The following is a 12,558-nucleotide window of genomic DNA, read 5'->3' on the forward strand; positions in this document are numbered from 1 at the left end:
GTTGCTGCTATGGAAACTGTTTCGCCACTTAGACAAGCTTGTGTTCTAAAACCACAATGTGCTGCACATCCTCTTCCTTTTCTACAGGCTTCTGAAAAAGAAAAACAGAAATACACATAGAGAAACCACACATGTGTAACTAAGGACTCATTTGCTGCAGGTATCCTGTTTGCTGTACTTTTTCTAAATTGGTTAGCTGGACATCAGATAATGGGGAACTTGCAGCTCACCGTGAATTGCAACCAAGGATTAGAAATTAACCATATTTTCATTTCAGTGCAGATTAGCCTCCTTTTTATTTCCCAAATTTTCTCCTTTACTGGAGCAGAGTGATGTGCTCAAGTCTGAATTTTCTAGATTTTGTAGTGTATTTCTTAAGATACAACAATGGATCCAAAACACCTCTTTTTACAGAAAAAATGTCTATAAAATACTTACGTTACAGCAAAGGGTTTAATTATAGCTTAATTAAATGGCTTAGAAAAGATGCACATTAGTAAAATTGCATCAGAAGCCTACAAAATCATGTTTGCGTTTTATGATGCAAGCAGGCAAAGCTTCTTGAAAACAAGCTGAGCCAAATCTGGGGTGAAAAAATAATTAGCCTTGGTGAAACTGAAATCGGCTGGGTTGTCCTCCACCCCGAATCACGAGTGGCTTCAGCTTTCAATTCTGTAGGTCAGAAGAACTTAGCAGGGCTCCAGTTGCTGACTTGGAGCAATATGCTTAACCAGCACCATCCTTTATCTGTAACTGTATATAATGGTATGGATAAGCTTGGGTTTTAATTAAGACAAAACCCTTTAAAGTTATTAATAGAATGAGCCTAAATATAAACACGTGTAACAAATATTTGATAGACTTTTAAAAACCAGTTTAGATATTTCTGCAAAGTTTATCAGGAATGAGACTCATCAGACATAATAAAGAAAGAAGACATCAATGGTTGAAGTCATCCTCCTTCTATTACTTGATCAAAGTTCTGGCCCAACATATGGCTATGTGGCAAGGTTAAAGTCATTATTTCCCATTTTCAGAGGTTTCCAGGATGTGGTAAAAAAAGAAATGGCAAAATGGAGGCTGTGAGGATACTGTCTATTAGTGCTCTGATAGAGGGATATATTAAAAACAGGCAGAGCCTGAATCATACATTCATGACTGCCTTCTTTTTTAACCATGTTCTGCATATTAAAATTTAACATTTCCATGTTAAAATAATGGAGCAAGAAGAGGGGAGGATGGGATTGTTTTGCGGATGGAGAAAGTGCAGAAAAAGGCATTTACATCTTAGATCAATATGCCTGAACTCATGTCACTGTAGACCAGGTGTGTGATCTGTTGCTTGACATAGAATTCAGATCTGGATCTGGATCTGGATACTTGAGAGACCGCCTTCTGCCAATTACCTCCCTGCAACCAATTCGATCTCATAGATTGGGCCTCCTCCGTATTCCATCGGCCAGCCAGTGCCGGCTGGCAACTACAAGGAGGAGGGCCTTCTCAGTAGTAGCCCCGACCTTTGGAACGAGCTCCCCGTGGAGATTCGTACCCTCACCACCGTCCAGGCCTTCCGCACAGCCCTTAAGAACTGGCTAGCCCGTCAGGCCTGGGGACAAGGATAGTTGCCCCTCCCGAATGATGAATGTATGTTGCTTATTACTTTTATTATATGTGTTTATGTCATTGTTTGTATTTCCCCTCCCTGATTTTATGTGAGCCGCCCTGAGTCCCCTCAGGGAAAAGGGTGGCCTACAAATGTTAATAAACATTACAAACAAACAAACAAACATTACAAACAGATTGTATCTGGTTTCCGCTCAGCAAAACCTGATCTCACACTGACATATCTAGCAAAGCTGTTTTTATGTTCAACATATCCCCGTTACAGCTCCACATGCCCCTCCTTTTACAGCAGGGTTGTCAAACTCGCAGCCCGCGGGCAGGATGTCATGTGCTGGCTCCGCCCCCGCCCAGTTTAGCGAAGGCAAAAAAAAAGTCCCAATACACCACATGAAGCCACCGTGATGCTGTGTGTTTGACACCCTTGTTTTACAGCTTCTGGTGGTGATGGGTGCTCCTCAGAAGAGGCTTTAAGAATTTCCAGGCCTCTTAGCTAACTTAGGAGGTAGTGCATGGTAGTGGATCTGGATACTTGAGAGACCGCCTTCTGCCAATTACCTCCCTGCGACCAATTAGATCACACAGATTGGGCCTCCTCCGTATTCCATCGGCCAGCCAGTGTCGGCTGGCAACCACAAGGAGGAGGGCCTACTCAGCAGTAGCCCCGACCCTTTGGAACGAGCTCCCCGTGGAGATTCGTACCCTCGCCACCGTCCAGGCCTTCCGCACAGCCTTGAAGAACTGGCTAGCCCGTCAGGCCTGGGGACAAGGATAGTTGCCCCTCCCGAATGATGAATGCATGTTGCCTATTGTTTTTACTACATGTGTCTTTGTTATTGTCTGCATTTCCCCCTCCCTGATTTTATGTGAGCCGCCCTGAGTCCCCTCAGGGAAAAGGGCGGCCTACAAATGTCAATAAAATCAAAAATCAAATCAAATCAAAATTGAGGAACTGTGCAGGTTGAATGAGCTTGCTAGCAATGTACAGTGCGTTATAAGCCAGTGATGGTTAACCTTTTCCAGCGCCAAATGCTGAAACTGGAGTGAGCGTGTGTGCACCCCAGAGTGCCAGAACCAGGAAGAAAGCAGCTGGCTGGTCCTCATGAACAGCGGCCAGATGCTCTTCTGGGTTCCATCCCACTATGTGTGCATGCATGTGCACCAGCTAGCTGCTCCCTTCTGGGTTCTGACGCACGCATGTGCACCAGGCAGCTGGCCTTCTGGGTTCCATCCTGCATATGTGTGCCGAATAACTGTCCTGGCATGCATGCGCACCAGCCAGCTGGTCTTCGTAAGACCAGCTGGCCAGCATGCATGCATGCACTGGAACCCAGAAGAGAGCAGTTGACCATTGTTCGTGTGCATGATGGAACCAGGAAGAGCATCTGGTGCACGTGCCCATAAAAGAGGGCGCTGCATGCCACCTCTGGTACATCAGCCAATATAAGCCAATATTTGCAAAGCAGTTGCAATATTCATAGGTTCTCCTGACCAAGCCCAACATATTTTTGTCTCTCTCTGAAGTAAGAACACTGTTTGAATTCCCTGGGCCATTCCATGACACGACACCCAATGATTTCTTTCCAGTTGCTGCATTCATTTGATGGTTTGTGCAAGACTAGCCTTTGAGTCTAGCAGTTTGATCACAGTCTTCTTTTATAGCAAAATGCAACAACGAAATATTTAGCTGAGTTCTTCATACCGGCTCTCTCCACCTTCCACCCATTTCCCTTCAGGTATTGTAATCGTAGGTGAGAAGGATCTTGGGAGAATGGGCCAGGAAATGCTGTCTAGGAGTGATCAGGTAAGAGACAGCATAGCTGGCAACTGGATACTGGACAGGATGAGAGGCTCAAGAGAGACCCTTCTCAGCTTCTCAGACTATAGAAGAAATGGAGGGAGAATTGCACTTTCAGACTAACATATAGCTTTACAACGAAGTAGAATTAGCTCATGTTTCCTGTCTCACCTGCCTAGAAAGGCAGCTAGGTATGACTTCACTTTGGACATCTGTGGTGGGAATAGCTGTTGCACTTTATAGACTCATTTGGATATAATCAGAGAAGCGTTTACTTCTCAATAAGCTTGCACAAGATGCTAATTTTACAGTAGATTTGGTTATTGGAAACTGCGTTCAATCAACATCCATGATGCTGGACTGTTTGGATAGGCTGTTATCAGCGCATTAGCATTTTGCATGCAAGCTTGGCGTCTGATATGTAGGCACATACAGTCATACAGGCACACACCATTTTTACAAACGAGGTGTGAAATAAAATAAGTCTTTATTAACAGGCAACAGCAATGAACAAGTTCAGAACACGGACAGCGCCCGGGCCGCCTGACAGCTATTTATATTTGACAGCTGTCAGGCGGCTGGCCAATCGGCAGCCAGTGATTTTCCCGCCAGCCAGCTGGCGCGCCCGGGCCAATCAGGAGCCTTCGACTCTGGCCCCGCCTGCCGGCTGCGTCGAGAGGACGCAACAACCATCATACAGATTGATACATCAGTAACAATCCTTCTCCCACGCCTTGAAATTTATTTGAAACTCCTTCCACTTTTGGAGGATTTGCAGTGAACTGCAGAAAGGTTATTTTCTGGCCTCTAGAGTTTATAGCCAGGGGTGTCAAACTCAAGGTCTGGGGGCTGAATCTGCCCCCCCCCCGGTTTTTAGATATGGCCCACGTGGCCGCCCTGGAAACGGCGAAGGACCGACCCGCAGTGCTTCCGCCAGCAAAAACGGTGTCCTGTTTTTGGCTGCCACAGCCTCCTGCAACCCTCTACCAGTGAAAACGGAGGTTGGGAGGGCGGAATGCCTGTTTTCGCTGGCTGAGCTTTCGTACCACCACAGGCGCTCCCGACACAAGTGATATTGAGCTGACCATGCCCAACCAGTCCATGTCCCCACCTGAGGTCAAACGCAACCCTGACGCGGCCCTCCATGAAATTGAGTTTGACACCCCCTTGCATGAAAGATCCTTCATTTCAAGGCATGTTACTGGCAGCCATCTTCTTCTATCTAAGAAAGGTTTAGTACCCTGTTGAAGGTAGACGGCACATGGGCTGGAAAAAACTAGATGGCAATTTTTTGCTGTTGGTCACCTGGTTTTTTGTAGCCCAAATCTGTTGTGACTACTTAATTGTAGTTTCTAAAATAATGGCCTTTAAAAAAAACAACAATGGGCCCCAAGATGATCTAATATCAGTAAACCAGTTTTATTGTCAAAAACAGGCCAAAAGTTAGCAATGTTTTCTTACAAATATCACATTTATGTTGAAGATCCAATCATGTAAGCTTCCCTAAACCGTGGTGGACTGTGTAAAATATAAATAACTAGCTAGATGTGATCGCAGCCATGGGGTTTTACATCTTTGTCTTTTAAAAGCAGATCTCCTCATCAATTGCCTGGGTGGCTCATAGCTACCTTGTTATAGTGAAACTGATTTCTACGTCACAGAGTTTTTTAGAGTTTGTTATGTTATGGTGCCATCTACTGATTTCTTATTAAATGCTTTTAGAAAACTCAAGGGAGAGTAAAGATAGCAAAAAAATAAAATAACTTAATGACGGTCCTCTAGTTACTGTACCTTTCACAGCTGAATAACGGTATATAAGTATTAATAAACTTTATATCCCAGCACATAGTATATAAATCTTACTTATATGCACATGTGGACATACGGTATATTCACAACACAGAAATGCATCAGCTGTATTCCTTCTCTGCCCCTGTCTTTCTGTGTGGCTACTTTATTCTGTATCTGGCGGTATCTGTGTAGGTAGTTGATTGTGCTGGACTCATCCCTCATATTAAATCATAATTTGGTTTATTTGTTTGGGGTTTAACATATAGTCACCGTGGTTTGTGAGTTATGCTTTATTGTGATCTAATGAAGGAAATCATGAGATGCAAGTGGTGCTCAATTTAAGACTGTAACTACGACATCAGTTCTAAGCCATCATGGTCGTAAAGCCACATAACTAGACCTCTTTTGCAGTGGTCATTGAGCGAATACTGTGGTTGTTAAGTAAATCCATTGTTTCCTTTGGGGCAGTTTTTCCTAAACATCCATTTCCAGAAAAAAATGTCATAAATCGCAGTCATAAGATTGCAGGGCCCTGCAAATAGCTATAAATGAGGGCCCGTTGGTGAGCATCCATAATGTGGTCATGTGACCCCTGGGGGGGGGGAAGATACTGGAACTTTGAATCCAGGTCATAAGTAGATTTTTCGGGGTCTGTCGTAACTTCAAACAATTGCTAAGTAACCAGTCGGAAGTTGAAGATCCATAGTACAATGAGCATATCGGTCTCTGTAGGTAACTTGTGTGTGTCTGTTGTGTATACAACAGATGAATGTTTTATGTGGGCACCTATACATTCACATATTTTTCCTTCCCTACATTCAAGAAACTAAAAAGGATTGATTTAATTACCATTTTCTAACCTGGAATCTGATGGTCTGCTCAAAGAGGTTCTCGCCTTGAGGTGTGGAAATTTGGAAGGTGCTCAAAGAGGCTTTTACTGTGAATTCTAGGAGAAGTCATTATGAATGACACATTACTCTCTACAGATTCCAGAATGCTGTTTTTAGGTAACACAGTGTTGGCATTATTTAAAGCTGTCCTGTGACTGTCTCATCTCATCTTATTCCATTCAAGCAATAAGACAATGTCTAAAAACTTGACAGGACTGACAGTGACTTTCCTAAAGTTGAGATAAGAAGTCCTAAGTAAGGGACATATTTTCCCCAGGAACCCACAAGTGAATCCAGTTGTGAACAATCTCAAAACCTTGAGCCTGGACCAGTGTGGATTCTCTTTTGATAGGCTGTTCATGCAGCGTAGCCTTCCATTTAACTTACATTTTAACAATTTATTGTGTACTTTAAGTTTTGTTAGCCGTCGTCTTTAAAACAAAAAACAGGTTATAAATCAAATATATCACTACATAAGAGGTGAGGAGGGAACTTCAATCAGTTAAAATATTCCTTGGATACAAAGTGGCATCCGAAAGTAATAAACTGCTTATGTTGGATGAGGTGGGCGCCCTTTATTTCAAATTGATAAACCTATGTTAGTATTTTTAACGTGTATGGACAGAGCTGGACCTGGTTCCCATTAAACCCACAAAGGTATGATGTGAGATTGAGGTCTGCTTATGTTGGAGTTAACTTATTGAATCACAGAGTCTCTAGTCTGAGAGCATCTCATCTTAACAACTATGTCTCGCTCCAAGAGCTCGAAGGAAGGTTTCCCTCTGTTGTATCGAAGCTACAATATCATCTTGCATGTCATGTCATTGTCATGTAATAATGTGGATTAAGCACATTAATTACATTTTATATAGTAAGATTGGCCAATGCAGAATACTGGGAAACACTACCCTTTAGTTCATGTGTATAGATTTCAAATAAAATAAATAAATGCATGTATTCATGTCTCCTTTTTCCTCCTTCTTAGGCCAATCAACAACACCACAAACATCTATTCTGAAAGAAACAAATGGTAAGCAGTACGTGTATTTAATTTGTTTTTGTGAAATCTTTGGTTTTTTCATGGGATATGATCTTATGCCACAATAGCCATTCATCAGCAACTTCCTCATAAGCATCCTTCCTTGCTAAGAAATGAGGGCAATGGGATGGAGATGCATTATTGCACTTTTGAAATCAAGTTGCTATAAAGTGACCAAAAACAGAAGAGATTTGCATTCTATCCATAATTGATTTCGTAACATTATCCAATGGTGCTAACCTTTGAGCAGTGTGGTGGCCTAGAGGTTAGGACGCTTGCCTCACAATCAGGAGGCTGAGAGTTCGATCCTGGGCAGAGGCAGATGTTTCTCTATCAGGACCCAAAGAGAAAGTATCTGCTGTGAACTCCATGTAGGCATCAGGAAGGGCATCTGGCCAGCACTTGGCACCACTCAGTGGCCCCAACTCCACTCTGATGCAAGGGATTACAGGATTGCAAAAAGGAAAAAAAAATGGTACTAACCTTTAATGGTTTTAACATTTACATTGGTCTCTCCACATTTTTGGGAAGTATTTGTTTAGTTTGGCTTTCCTCGTTTCCTCTGGTGGTGTTAATTTAATTCTGTTGTAGTACTTATGGGTTTATTTGCCCAGTTGTCCCATTGCCAAAGAGCCGAGGTGGCGCAGTGGTTAGGGTGCAGTACTGCAGGCCACTTCAGCTGACTGTTATCTGCAGTTCAGCGGTTCTAATCTCACCGGCTCAAGGTTGACTCAGCCTTCCATCCTTCCGAGGTGGGTGAAATGAGGACCCAGACTGTGGGGGCGATAGGCTGACTCTGTAAACCGCTTAGAGAGGGCTGAAAGCCCTATGAAGCGGTATATAAGTCTAACTGCTATTGCTATTGCTATTGCTAAAATAGAAAAGCAAAAATGGACAATGCCACCCTCTAGGGATTTCTGTGCCAGAGTTCCAAATAGCATCCTCAATCAAATAAGAGTCCGAAACTAAGTATTCCTCTAAGTTCCAATTTATTAAAGAAGCCATGTTGGCACATCTGGGAAAACCCAAATCTGAAAGCTTCCAGGTTTCCCCCTCCAGTTGAAAGTTCAAGATCCTGCCCCAGTACCCACGTGTCCATCACATGGTCCAATCAGTCACTGTCCAGAGGAAGATTCCTCCCAGTCATGCCACTCCAGCTGCAGGGGCAAGGTGACCTTGACTCACTGAGGAAGAATGTTATTTTGACTACATCCCTCCCATGCTCCATACAATCCCCCCTCACTTTCCCACAGTAGAATATGTGGCAGGCTTGAGGCCCACTGTAAAAGATGCTTCCAAGCTTGACACTCTGATTTATAAAAAAACAACTTCAAGGTGAGATTTTCTGTTCTTTCTCTGAAATGCACTTTTCCATCTTAGCTCATCTCAAGTGTTCTTATCTATTTAAACTAGTTTGCTGTGGATGGCTTGGTGTATAAGTGTGTTCACAAATGTACACTCACATACACTTATACCCAAGAGTGTAGATATTTGTGGGTGTGGGTGTGCGTGCATGTGAGCCCCAGAAGACCCACTCACAGAAGAGAAAATAATTCACAATTATTATTATTTTTGGGGGGAGAGGGAGAGAATAATGGCAAGGCACAGCAGCAGAGACCTTGTCCAATGGCGGATGTGGTAGCTTATCATTTGATATCTGTGCATATCTTGCAAGCTGTGGGAAGCGTATCTCAGCCTGCAAAAGATTTTCTTAAAATGATTTCATCAAACTTGCTGAGCATAGTTGCATAGGTGCAACTGAGATGTGTGACTATGCTTTATGTTCAGGGGTGGGATCTTACCGGTTAAACAACTGGTTTGCTGAGTGTGCACTGATCTTCGACCGAACCGGTAGAATCCCTCCCTATGTTTGTATCTTATACTTTTACTGGTTTTGCAAACTGCACTCAGAAATGTGGTTGCTGAATGATACGCTAACAGTATAAATGAATGCTGTCCTTTCTCTCTGACATATGTTTAAACAATTTCTTTCCATGCGGCAAGTACTGAAAAATTTACCTCAGTTACTTATGTTCTAATTGTTTTTACTACCTTTTGGGGTGATTTTCATGACTTTCTGATCAGTGAAGCTCGTCTTATTTTAATTTAATATATTTAATATGTTGCAACTTCCAGAACGCTTTTTCAAAAATAATAACAATATAATTGAAGAATTAGAAGGGTTAAAAGTGCTAAAAGTGCACATTGCGGCTACAATAACCCTTATCAGAAAATCAGTGTTGTGTTCTTCTAAAGTGTAATTTGTATTTAAACGTTTAACTGCCTTTAACAGAGGCAGAATTGCTAAATTTAAGGAAGGAAGTGATATTAGAGTAATGAAATGAGGAATGGGTGAGTAGACCTGTGTTTTGCAATGTTTAATTATAAAACGCCTGAGAAATGGTCTCAGGTCATTACAGGTAGTCCTCGATTTATGACCACGATGGAGCACAAAGGTTATGTTGTTAAGTGAGATATTTATTGAGTTTCCCCCCTCCATTTTACAACCTTTTTTTTGTCACCGTTGTTAAATGAATTACTGCAGTAGTTAAGTTAGTAACCCAGTCGTTAAGTGATTCACATGCATCTGAATTTTGATCACATGATCCTGGGGATGCTGCAAAGAACATAACTGTGGAAAACAGCCATAAGTCACTTCATTTAGTGTCATTGTAACTTTGAATGGCCATTAAATGAGCTTGTGCTCAATCCCGATAGACTGAGTGGCTTTGGATGCTGCCCCCGAAGCTTAGACAGTCTATCCTTAACCCTGGGGGGTGAAAATTTACGCCCCTCAGAGAGGGTCCACAATTTGGGGGTCCTCCTGGATTCGTAGCTGAAACTGGAACATCCTCTGTCGGCTGTGACCAGGGGGGCCTTTGCCCAGGTTCGCCTGGTGCACCAATTGCGGCCCTATTTGGATCAGGAGGCACTTCAAACGGTTACTCACGCCCTTGTCACCTCAAGGCTGGATTATTGCAACGCGCTCTACATGGGGCTACCCTTGAAAAGCGTTCGGAGACTGCAGCTAGTCCAGAATGCGGCCGCGCGAGGTACACCCACATTACACCTGTCCTCCGCGAGCTGCACTGGCTTCCAATTGGTCTCCGAACGCGCTTCAAGGTGTTGGTTATCACCTTTAAAGCCCTACATGGCTTAGGGCCAGCGTACCTTTGAGACCGCCTACTGCCACATACCTCCCAGCGGCCAGTAAGATCCCACAGATTGGGCCTCCTTCAGATGCCGTCAGCCAGACAGTGTCGGCTGGCGGCTCCCCGGAGGAGAGCCTTCTCTGTGGCTGCTCCGACTCTTTGGAATCAGCTACCCCCAGAGATCCGGAACCTTACCCACTCTCATGGCCTTCAGGAAAGCTGTAAAAACCTGGCTGTTCCAGCAGGCCTGGGGCTGTTGACCTCATTGTTGAGGTCCAGCCCCGATTAGAATGAATGCATGTGGTTTTGTGATTTTAAACTGTCTTTTTTTCTTTTTTTCTCTTTCTTTTTCTTCTTTTTTTTGGAAACCGTCCGGAGTTCTTCGGGATATAAATTTTGATAATTAAATTAAATTAAATTGTAAATTGAGGACTACCTGTACTGTGTTTCATACATTTCTGAGTGAGCCAAATCGATTTGGGGGATTTTTTAAATTAATTTTTTTCCTTATCTGCCCTCCGTAGGAAAAACAACTCCTGGCTTTTCATTGACACCTTCACGCACCACTCCATTCTCACCTGCAAGCACCTTCGAAGCAAAGCCTGGTTCTCCAACCAGCGAAACAGTGCCTCCTCCTGTTTCTCAGGCCGTTAATTTTACTGAAACCTCTCTTAGCAAAGAGAGCGTGGCTTTTACTTCTACAACTGCTTCCCTCACTCTCACAGGTTTGCTTTAGCGATTCAGGCATAAGGAAACTAGGATAAACTGAGAATTTCGGGTCATAATGCCTTGTAAATATTGTCTGTTTGCAATGGGAAAGCTCCGTGTCTACGTTGCAAAGTTGAATCCCCATAGGGCTGGAGGCATTTCATTGGGATGCTGGATTGTACTAAGTTACAATTCAGGAATACAGGTAATGGTGACAGTTCTGCTGCTCTCTGCCTGGAATGGTCAGTCCCTACGTCAGCTTCCCCCAACCTGGCATCTTTCTGATGTGTTAGGCCATGGGTGTCAAACTTGTGCCATCACGTAATTTTCATGATGTTTTTCCCATTTGCGGAGCCGGGGTGGGCATAGCCTGCACATGACCAGCTGGGGTGGGTGTGCCCTGCCCATGGGCCATCAGTTTGACACTCCTATGTTAGACCCAAAGCTCTCCAAATTCTCCTAGACAGAGACTGATACACTGAGAACGCTGGGAACTATTCTCCCAACCCATCTGGGTGGCATCAGGCTAGCAAAGGTTGTTTATACATGTAGCTAGACAATAAGTTGTATACCTCCCAACGACCAACAAGATCTCACAGGTTGGGCCTCCTCCGGGTGCCGTCGGCCGGACAATGCCGGCTGGCGGCCCCTCGGGGGAGGGCCTTCTCTGTAGCTGCGCCGACCTGTGGAACGATCTACCCATAGAGATCCAGACCCTTCCCACTCTCTCGGCCTTCCGAAAAGCCACCAAAACCTGGCTGTTACGGCAGGCCTGTGGCTGTTGATTAATGTCCAGCCCCACTTAGACAGAATGGATGATATGTAATTTTAACAACTGTATTTTTATTCTTAAATTTTAAATGTTTTTTTATCTTGCTCTGTAAGCCACCCAGAGTCCCACGGGATTGGGCGGCATACAAATTTTATTAAATTTCAAATTTTAAGTAGGAAATGAGGCAGAAGCTCTTTCTAGAGTGCCTGAGAGATAAATACACGGAAAAGTGTGAAAAGTGACGCATCTCATCAAGGCACAAGCTGGACTTAAGTCTACTTTTTTTTATGCACCAGCAAAGGCTGAACCTCTAGGGAGACTTCAACTAGCCTTAGCTGTCAAGCAATAGTCAGAATTACCTTCTCCTCCTCCTGCTGAAAATTTTGAGATTCAGGAATGTTGACCCCATTTGCTTAGTGTGGCAATAAGTGAAACAATTAGTGGGACACCTGGGCTATGACTATGCGCTAAGACAGGGGCGTTGAACTTGTGGCCCATGGGCCGGATGTGTCACACGCTGGACACGCCCACCCCTGGTTTAGCGAAGGGGGGAAAAGTCAAGCTACATCACATGATGACAATGTGACACACTGTTTGACATCTCTGCACTAAGATAACCACATAATGGATACTAGGATGCTTGGGCCAATATGCAACATTATGTATCTGACTCAGAGCGAGATGGACAGTACCTAAATTTGTCAAATAAATCAAATGTTAACATAGAATTAAGATGTTGAAGGTCAACTTCTGTTTGTTTGGGGGGAGGGGGGGCTTCCACAAGCCGA

At 43.7% G+C, this 12,558-nt stretch overlaps 1 protein-coding gene across 3 annotated transcripts in view; it reads left to right on the forward strand.

The window, feature by feature from the left end:
* Positions 1–12,558, forward strand: part of PTPRC (protein tyrosine phosphatase receptor type C) — an 89,806-nt gene that overhangs the window by 36,160 nt on the left and 41,088 nt on the right. For 2 of the 3 annotated variants that reach the window (XM_032218406.1, XM_032218407.1), the window contains exon 3: positions 7,085–7,129. In XM_032218406.1, the coding sequence (XP_032074297.1) occupies positions 7,085–7,129 (45 nt within the window). Of the gene's footprint in view, positions 1–7,084; positions 7,130–10,814; positions 11,016–12,558 lie in introns of all 3 variants that reach the window. The other variant, XM_032218405.1, reaches the window with a different exon arrangement.

Source organism: Thamnophis elegans, chromosome 5, assembly GCF_009769535.1.
Source record: "Thamnophis elegans isolate rThaEle1 chromosome 5, rThaEle1.pri, whole genome shotgun sequence".
In the NCBI taxonomy this organism is placed as follows: domain Eukaryota; kingdom Metazoa; phylum Chordata; class Lepidosauria; order Squamata; family Colubridae; genus Thamnophis; species Thamnophis elegans.